General features: G+C 51.3%; 2 protein-coding genes across 3 annotated transcripts in view; one reads left to right on the forward strand and one right to left on the reverse strand.

The window, feature by feature from the left end:
* The window catches only part of INA (internexin neuronal intermediate filament protein alpha), a 12,643-nt gene extending 5,074 nt beyond the window's left edge, over positions 1-7,569 (reverse strand). The window contains exons 1-2 of the mRNA XM_013004173.2: positions 6,449-7,569; positions 558-562 (exon numbers count right to left, since the gene is read on the reverse strand). Of these exons, the coding sequence (XP_012859627.1) occupies positions 558-562; positions 6,449-7,513 (1,070 nt within the window). The 5' untranslated portion in view covers positions 7,514-7,569. The remainder of the gene's footprint in view (positions 1-557; positions 563-6,448) is intronic.
* Positions 7,316-8,878, forward strand: part of NT5C2 (5'-nucleotidase, cytosolic II) — a 156,482-nt gene continuing 154,919 nt past the window's right edge. The window contains exon 1 of one of the 2 annotated variants that reach the window (XM_045291580.1): positions 7,316-7,489. The gene's annotated coding sequence lies outside the window, so the exon portion shown is untranslated. The remainder of the gene's footprint in view (positions 7,490-8,878) is intronic. The other variant, XM_045291581.1, reaches the window with a different exon arrangement.

Raw genomic sequence — 8,878 nt, forward strand, 5'->3', positions numbered from 1 at the left:
AATATCAGCACTGTTCTTGGTTGGATGGTGGTGGTGGTGGTGGTGGTGTCTGGTGCATTGTACCAGTGTTTAGCAGCATCCAGCTGCGATGTCCACAGGCATTGCTAATGTCCTCTGAAGGACCACAGCCATTCCTGGTTGAGAACTTCTGCTCTAGAATGTTCATTAACATGGGAGCAGGGACCATTTCTGTCTCAGGACCCAGCACAACACACAGTAGCTGCTGAATGAATAGTTGAGTGAATGACAGAAGCAACACAAACATTTCCTGTGACCTGAAAAGGCGAGAGCAATTAACTCACATAATTGAGCTGCATGTTGCATAGGTGAAGAGCATGGTGACTTGGAAGTAAGTTTATGAAATAGCGATGCAGGTAAATGTATCAGAAACCTCCAGAAAATAAGCCCTCAGGATGTAGAAGGTAAGGAGGCCTTGTAATCCCCATTGTGTGGACCTTGATTTGACCATGGTTAAAGGCAGGGCTGATACATCATGGGGTAGAAGAAACTCCCAACTAAAGAGAATTGCAGAAAGAATTAAAATTCATACCACCTACCTGTTCTATAAATACCAACAGGAATGCAGCAAAGGAGAAATTCAATTGACTGATGGGAAGAGTGTAAGGGATGGCAGGAGGTGGTGAAAATGCATTCTGCTGAGATGGAAATCGTTGCTGTGATGGAAATTGTCCGAGCATTAAGAGATCATAGGGGACTTGAAAGGATTTTCATCAAGAAGGTTTCCATGGTGGCTGCTAGTTGAGGATAAATTAACCTCCAAACAAGCCTATTCTTTTTGGAGTACGGGGAGTGAGGACAATACTGTGGTAACTGGGAAAGGAGTTTAGGGTCGGGGGGAAAAGGAAAAAGAGTGGAAAAATTATTCTATAAGGCAGGAGAAACAGTATTTGAGAAAAGAGAATTCATCAAGATCTAGGGTTGCAATCTTGCCCTACCCCCAATCCTCAACATACCTCAGTTTCCTAAAATTTAGTTTCATTAAACCTTACATTTGTGCATACGGAAAAGGAAATTTTGTTATTTTCTAAGGTGCTCTAACACTCACATTATGAGTCCATTGTCTCGTTGGATAAATAGGGATTAGAATAGCACTGACATAGGGTGTGTTCAATAAATGTGACTTTTATTATTGCAAATATCATCTATGTGGTTTTTGCATGATAGGGACAGCTTTCTGGATGCGCATTTGCTGAGTTGGCGGATTCCTAGTGATCCTATGCACAACAGAAATACTGCCTGGTCTTTAGCTAGTTATGTTTGAGTCCATCCGTGTAGCCACTGTGTCAATCCATCTTGTTCAGGGCCTTCCTCTTTTGCACTGAATCGCTACTGTACCAAGCATGATGTCCTCCTTCTCCAGGGATTGGTCTGTCATGGTAGCATAGCCAAAATACATGAGACAAAGTCTCACCACCCTTGCTTCTAGGGAGCATTTTGGCTGTACTATCCCCCAACAGATGTGTTTGTTCCTTTGGCAGCCCATGGTACTTTCTATGTTCTTCACCAATTCAAGTGCATCAATTCATAGAAAACTCAAAAAAGCACCACAGAATAAAATTTTGGATCCCATGGCGGATTTCAACAGTGACCTTATAGGGCCAAGTAGAACTGCCCTGCAGGGATTCCAAGGCTGTGATCTTTAGACCAGCCTGCCATGTTTTTCTCCCTGGGAGCAGCTACTGGGTTTGAAGTCACCTTTTGGGCAGCAGCCAAGCACTTAGCAATTGTGCCACCAGACTTTTCATATTGGACAACTCGAGGCATAACCCTTAGAAAGCATTAGTTTTTGTTTTGTTTTAATTATAATTTTGAACAAAAACCTTTTCTAAAGTGGTGTGTGCTACTCTTACGTAGGGCATTAAACACAGTGAAACTTTTCTTAACAATTCAAGGTAATGATATGAGCAATATTTTTTCCTATAGTTTAATGGTGTCTTTTTTGTCAACTGTAGGAGTATACTGAATAGTGTACTAAGCTGACATTTCTACCCTACCCGAACTCAGAGGGCTGTGTTTGTGGCCATGTTCCCGGCTGAGCCCTTTTCTTTGTCTTGGATAGTGATTATGAATTGGATTTCGATCTGCAAGGTCAATAGTTGGAAACCACCAGCTGCTCAGTGGGAGAAAGACAGGCATTCTACTCCCGTACGCAGTTACAGTCTCAGAAACTCATCCCTGCCTTGTCCTACAGGCTGGCCAGTCATTGTTTTGGGCGGTGAGCTGGTCTGAGGTACTCCTTCCTGACAGTGTGATTCAGAGGTAGACCGGCATTCCATCTCGTTAGCAGGTTCATTCGGTCCTTGTTCAGAAAGTATGTTCGCCTCAGTGCTGTTTCCTAGGTACACGGTTGCTGGGGAGCCAGTTCTAGCTAGCTAGGTGAGATTTCCTTGAACTTCACGGTACTCATTTCACAATGCCCATATTTTGTAGATCAGAGCGAACAAAAAGCACGACTTTGCCCTTTTCAGAAGGCGCTGGTGCTGCCCCGCTGACCACAGCTCTTCAGTCTCCTCTTTGTTCTCTCCTCCCCAGCAGGCCTGGCCTACCGTGCCCTTCAAAAGCCCTGCCAAAGATGGCCTCCAGCTGAAGCCAGCCCCGCCCCGCCCCCTCCGCCCAGCGCTGGCCGTGGGGGCCCCAGGGACTGTGGAGGGACGCAGCGAGGCCCACCCCAGCTGGGGTCTCTCCACCTGCGAGCGCCTAAGCCCCAGTGCCGGGCATCTGCTGCCCTCCCTTCAAGCTGGAAGGAGGCAGTCCTGGAGGAGGAGGAAGCGGCCACGCCCGCGTCTGCCATGGAGAAAAGCAGGACCTGGGTGGACCTCATCATTGAATTGAGGGGGCCTTCAGGAGTGCAACGGTCTGCAGGAAAGAGGGCATCCCGAATGCCTGCTCAGAAGAATGAACAGGGGGTGGGGTGCGGAGAGGTTTCCGTAAGAGTCTACCAGACGGTCACTTGGTGTACCTTCTTTTTCTTCTTGGAGCTCTGCTCTTTGTTCCTGGTTTCCTCCGTTTCCCCGCCCACTGCACCCCCACCCCACCCCACCCCACCTACCACCCTCACTTTAAGAGGGTGCATTGTCTGAATTCCTGACAGCAGTTTTACAGTAGAAAAGGCACTTTAAGTCAGAGCATCCCCCAAATCAGGCTGCAGACCCACAGGATCCAGTGCTTTCGTTGAAAATGCTTATCCCTGGGTCCCACGTGTAAGTGAATGGCAATCTTTGAGAGTGGGTTGGGAATCTTTTTTTTTTTTTTTCTTTGTGGTTTTTTAAGCCCAAGAGCTCTCATTGTGCCACTGGGTTTAGGAATTATTCATTGTAGTGCAGTTTAATTGCAGTACTAATTTAATTGCAGTACAGGTGACACCCAGTTACTAGCGGGTTAGAAAAAAGAAAAACAAACAATCCCCCTTCCCCTCAAAAAAACAGATGAAAGAGTTAAAAATAATTTTTAAAAAACATACATAGCTTTCCCCCCTGAATTCTAATTTCAGACACGGGTCTACCAAGCAATGGATTTAAAAGCAGCCACTGTCACCCCTCAGTCCCCAAGGGGCAAGACCCCTCCTGCTATTTAATTAGGTTGTTCTCCAATCTCATACTGGGGAGAAGAGGCCAGACTTGGCTCCGCTCCCTGGAGAGCATTAACCAACAGTGATCTTGATTGCTCAGCGAGGTCTTTCAAGGAAAGCTGCAGCTTTCTAAGACCAACTACAGGGTGGGGGTGGGGGCAAGGCCCCAGTCAACCTCCACAAAATGTCTTTAGGCATCTTTTCAGAGATGGGGCTTTAAAGGCAGTGAAGTGGCCCGGCAGGGTTAGTATAGCAAGGCCTTCAGCTTCGGGCTGGCTGCCTCTTTTCGAAGACAATAAACTCGACACCATTCTCCTCTGCCTGATAAGGTCTCTAGCACCTCGGTGTATTTACTATGTCACCTTGAATCCTCCTTCTCCCTTTGAAAGGTGTAAGCATCCTCACCTCAAGCAGGTTGTCTGCTCTCTGGGGCAAGTAGGGGTGGGGAGGGGGATGTGGGCTGAGGGGGTGGGGAGGAATGTGACTTTGATGGGGCCTTCCTCTGACTCTTAGAAGGTGGCAAGCTTGCAAAGTAACAGGGTCACTGAAGCAGAAGAAAGAACAGCTTACAGTACTGCAGTGCAGGGGCGGGGTGGGGTGAGAGGGCAAGAAAACAATGGCTGGATCTCCTCCCTGGAAAGGAAGGATTTTTGTTTTTTGTTTTCACCGTGGTCAGCTTGGCTGGAATTACCAGAGAACAAATAGAAGATAGTCCTGTGGCTCTGACCTTCAGGATCTTGGCTGAGATGGTGAGCCCCACTTAAGCCTTAGCTCCCCAGAGCTAAGAAATAGCTTTCGGTTGTCTGAGGGCCTCTGCCTGTCCTACCAGCAGGTCCACCAGGCTCCACCAAGCTTCTGCTGGGAGCAGCACTGCAGAGGTGCAGAAGCCGCAGTTGGTTCTTTTTGTTTGTTTCCTGCAGACCATGACTCAAAGGCCCTACTATTGTCAGACACTAGAAGGTCTTCTAAAGCAAACAACACAAGCCAGACAACACAGTCCCTACCTTTTAGCATGAAAGAGCTGTAACAAGCGCATAGAGGACATGGCAAAGTCCATTCAGATGGCAGATATGGGCCAGGCATCCTTTTGTAGAAATACTGGCTAGCCCTTCAGAAGACCACGACCACCTAGCTCATCCTTCCAGAGGCTTCCAGAAGAAACCATGAGGCTTCAATTACGCAAATGTGATTTGGATCACCCAGGGGATAGGCCACATGGCATAAAAGCTTGGGTTACACATTTGGAAGCAAAATAAAGATGTGTAGTTGAAGGACTACCAGACTAACTAAAACAAAGGGTTAAAAGCAAGCTTTCTCCCTTTGTAAGGAACAGCAGATCTGCACACCGATGATAATTGTTTAGCTCTTGACGGAAACATTATTCTTGAGATACTACTCCCTTGTTAGTTCTATTAATGGTAAGTACCCCAGTCTTATTAATTTCATCAAATGTTATATTTGATCCTAGTGAGGGTGAATTACTGCAAGTTTCTGAAATCCTCGCATCTTATCTACTGTAGCTTTCACTGTAACTGGAAGCTGAACCATGCGCTTCAGAATTTTCCCTACACTTTTCATCCACCCTGTCTCCCGCTTGCCCTTAGTGGTCATGAGCCTGGAATGTCCTACAATACAACTGAAGATGCATGGGCCTTTGTTGGGAGAGAAGAGGGGGGAAGTGTCAATCAATACTGGCACAGGAGCTTAGAATACAAAGATGGGGGAAAAAAAATGGCCTGTAACAAAGACCGACTCCACCTCTGTGATTAATCACATGCACTTAGGATGGAAAAATGTTTAGGGAATGGGAATTTTCAAATGGGACCACACAGCTGCTGCACAGAGTAAATGGTTTTTGTTAAGTGCTAAGTCATCCATGAAAGTGAAAATTGCTGCTGTCCACCAAGTGACCTTTGATTGCAGGTAGCCAAGACTGATGTGTTCATATTGCAGAGGGGAGGGAAAAAATCAAAGCAGTTAATTGTCTAGAAAGCTGTAACTGGGACATGGCACTGGAGAAAGAAGATGGAGGGGGAAGGGAAAAGGCGGGGAGGGGGAGGAGAGGAAGGAGAAAGGAAGCAGGGGAGAGCGTTTGCGACGGAAAGACCAGAAGGTGGTTCATTAGCCGATCAGCACCATGGACAGTGCCAGGCGACTTTCACAGTGATAATGGAAGTACAGTACAAGCTTCGTGTCGGGGGTAGAGGTGGGGGTTTGATGTCAACAAAGGACGCTTGTGGGAGGCGGTGGTGGAATCTGGCAGGAGTTGACTACCTAACTGCCTCGGCTCCCAATCACTACACCTTTGAAATCTTAAGACAAGAAAACCGGGGAGGAACTTTCCCAGTCTGGTGTCGCATTTGTCCCCCAACTCTGGGGCCGACTTGTCCCTTTAATGTTAGTTCCAGGTTGCAGAGAAAACATTGCATAATCCACCAAAGACGCCACACAACCTAGATAGCACCGCTGACCGCGGAGCGGCTGTAGTCTGACTCGGTTGGGCTCCCGGGCACTTTGGGTGGGTAGGTGGGGCTACTCCCCAGGCCGCCCGTGTGTGCACACCCACCTGCTGCCAGGGAGGCCTGTGTTCACACAATCGTTCTCCATGATTCTGAAGAACAGGGGTTCCTGGCTTCTTTGTTACAGGGGCGCAGATAGGGGCGCCAGGAGCAGGGAACAGAGCTCTCCAGCCCCGAAATGAACAGGGGGAGACTCCAGGTCCTTTTGTTGGCCAACGCCTCCCTTCAGGGATCCTCCCCGCTTCTCTCCTCTCCCTTAGGTTCCCGGGAGGGGGAGGAGACACGCGGGAAGGGGCCGGAGGACAGGGCGCCTTCACCTTGGCAGCACCGCAGCGCTTACCTGGTAGCCCACCACCTCGGCGCTGTGCCGCTCCTCCAGCTCCAGGATTTGCCTCTCCAAGGACTCGTTGGCTCCGCGTAGCCCCTCAATCTCGATGGTGCGCGCCTGCAGCTGGCGACGGTATTCATGGATCTCCTCGCGGCTGGCCCGGATGGCCTCAGTGCTGCGGGCCGCCTGCTCATTCAGGTTGGCGAACTTGGACTTGTACCATTCCTCGGCGGACTGCAGGTTCTTGGCGGCCAGGGACTCATACTGGGCGCGGATCTCTCTCAGTGCCGAACTCAGATCGGGCTTCGCCACCGCCACGTCCACCTCGGCTGCGGCCTGGGACGACGCCTGCAGCGTTGCCAGTAGCTCGGCCACCTCCTCGTCGTGCACCTGGCGCACGAAGGCCAGCTCGTCCAGCAGCGACTCCACCTTCTTCTCCAGGTCTAGGCGGGCCAGCGTGGCGCCGTCCACGTCGCGCTGCTGCGCCTTCAGGGCGCGCTCGGCGCCCTCGCGCCCTCGGCTCTCCTCCTCGCAGCGCGCCCGCAGCCGCTGCACCTCCTCCGCCAGCCCGTCGCGCTCCAGCAGGGCCTGCGCGCGCGCCGAGCTCGCCTCCTCCAGCTGCGCGCGCAGTTCGCGCAGCTCGCGCTGGAAGAGCTCGCCGACGCGCGACGGCTCAGCGTGGCGCTGCCGCAGCGCGGCCAGCTCGGCCTCGAGCGCGCGGTTCTGGGTCTCCAGCTGGTGCACCTTCTCGATGAACACGGCGAAGCGGTCGTTGAGGCCCTGCAGCTGCTCCTTCTCGTTGGTGCGGATGATCTTGTACTCGTTGGTGCGCGCCGCCGCCTGACTCAGGTCCAGCCCGTCGGACGCCGGGGCCCGGCGGTAGGCCAGACCCAGGCCGAGCGAGGAGGCCGACGAGCAGGGGGCCGAGGAGGCCACATTGCAGCGGGACAGAGACTGCGAGCGGAAACTGCCCGCGCCGCCTACCCCGGAGAGGCGCGCAGACAAACGGGAGCTGTCCCCGAACACCTTGCGGTAGGAGGAGGAGGCGCACAGGTAATGCTCGGAGCCGAAACTCATGGTGCCGGGATCGGGATGGGGCCGGGCGTGCAGGAGCGGCGAAGCAGGGCGAGGTGCTCCAGGCGGGGCTAGAGACGCGGGGTGCGCACGGTTTTAAGGCGCGGCGGGTGGGGGTGGCGCGGCCGGGGTGGCGCGTTAGAGGCGGAGCTTCAAGGAAGAGGGGGGTGTGCATCCCTGAGTGGGGGCGGGGAGGAGCAGAGACTACTGCAGCTGCGCGCACGACAGACTTGGGGCGCTGGGACCCGGCCTTCTGCGGAGGAGCTATTATTCCCTGTGCCCAGTGCCAGTCCCCAAGACTCCCCGAGAATGGACTGCTTTGGAAGCCAGTTGTGCAGAGAGGTGCCTAAGCGACCGAGGTTTCCCATGTGGACACCACAAAATTCTGCCACTGCTCTGGACCCTGGCCTCCAATCTCTCTTCCGTCTACTGGGAGGTTAGGTTTTTCTGGGAGGTAGCCCCTCTCGCCCATCCCTACTCGGGAGTGAGGGACTCGGGTGAGACCCTACCCTGCTTCTTCAGCCACAACTAAAGCTCCCAGGGCGAAGCTTTGTCTTCAGCCTCAGCCAGCTCGGGTTTATGGGGCTTATGGGGATGTGGTGTCTATACTCTGTCTTGGCTTTATAGCCTAAAATAGTCCTCGGAATGTGAGTAGGGCTTTGGACAGAGAGCAAGGAGCTCTTTTCAGTAGATTACAGAATTCCAGACTGGCAACCTTCTTTGATTCTGGAGTGTCATGGATATAGCTCCAGAATAAATCTAAGGATGCTCCATTTCACTTCATGGAGTTAAATATTATCTGCGACATGCTATGAAAGGAGGAGGGAAAGAGAGCTCTCTGGGACTTGGTGCATGGCTCTGTCCTTATTTTTGGTGTCATGGAAGATGGCCAGACCTTGCCAAAGCCTCTCCCTTTGATTCCTCATCAGAGACCAAGACTTGCGTTGGAGGGATTAAATTCTGAGGCCTTTTAGGCTCTTGTTAAAGACCTGGTGAAGTCAAGGACAGAAGGGTTCAAATACTAGTGAACAACTGTTGAAACACTACTAAACAATTCCTGCCGTTTTGCATAGACTGTCTCTGCTTCTAGCCACTCTTCCAGGTGTCCTTTATGCCTATCTTACAGCAGAAACTGAGGCTCAAGTGTAGTACTCTGCACAAAGTCACCAACAAGCAAAGACCAGAGCAGACATACATCCTTTCCACCCACTACACAATTTCACTCCTTCAATGAATGAAATTCTCCAGTCTCCCTGATTTCTATGCAATCATAACAGGGTTATGTGGGCCCAGAACAGTTTTGGCCAATAACACGTTAGCAGGTTGGTTTGTAATTGAAAGAACACTGAACTCAAGAGTCGGGGGGGG

Source organism: Echinops telfairi, unplaced genomic scaffold, assembly GCF_000313985.2.
Source record: "Echinops telfairi isolate 266 unplaced genomic scaffold, ASM31398v2 ScPeMD7_70;HRSCAF=299, whole genome shotgun sequence".
Classification (NCBI taxonomy): domain Eukaryota; kingdom Metazoa; phylum Chordata; class Mammalia; order Afrosoricida; family Tenrecidae; genus Echinops; species Echinops telfairi.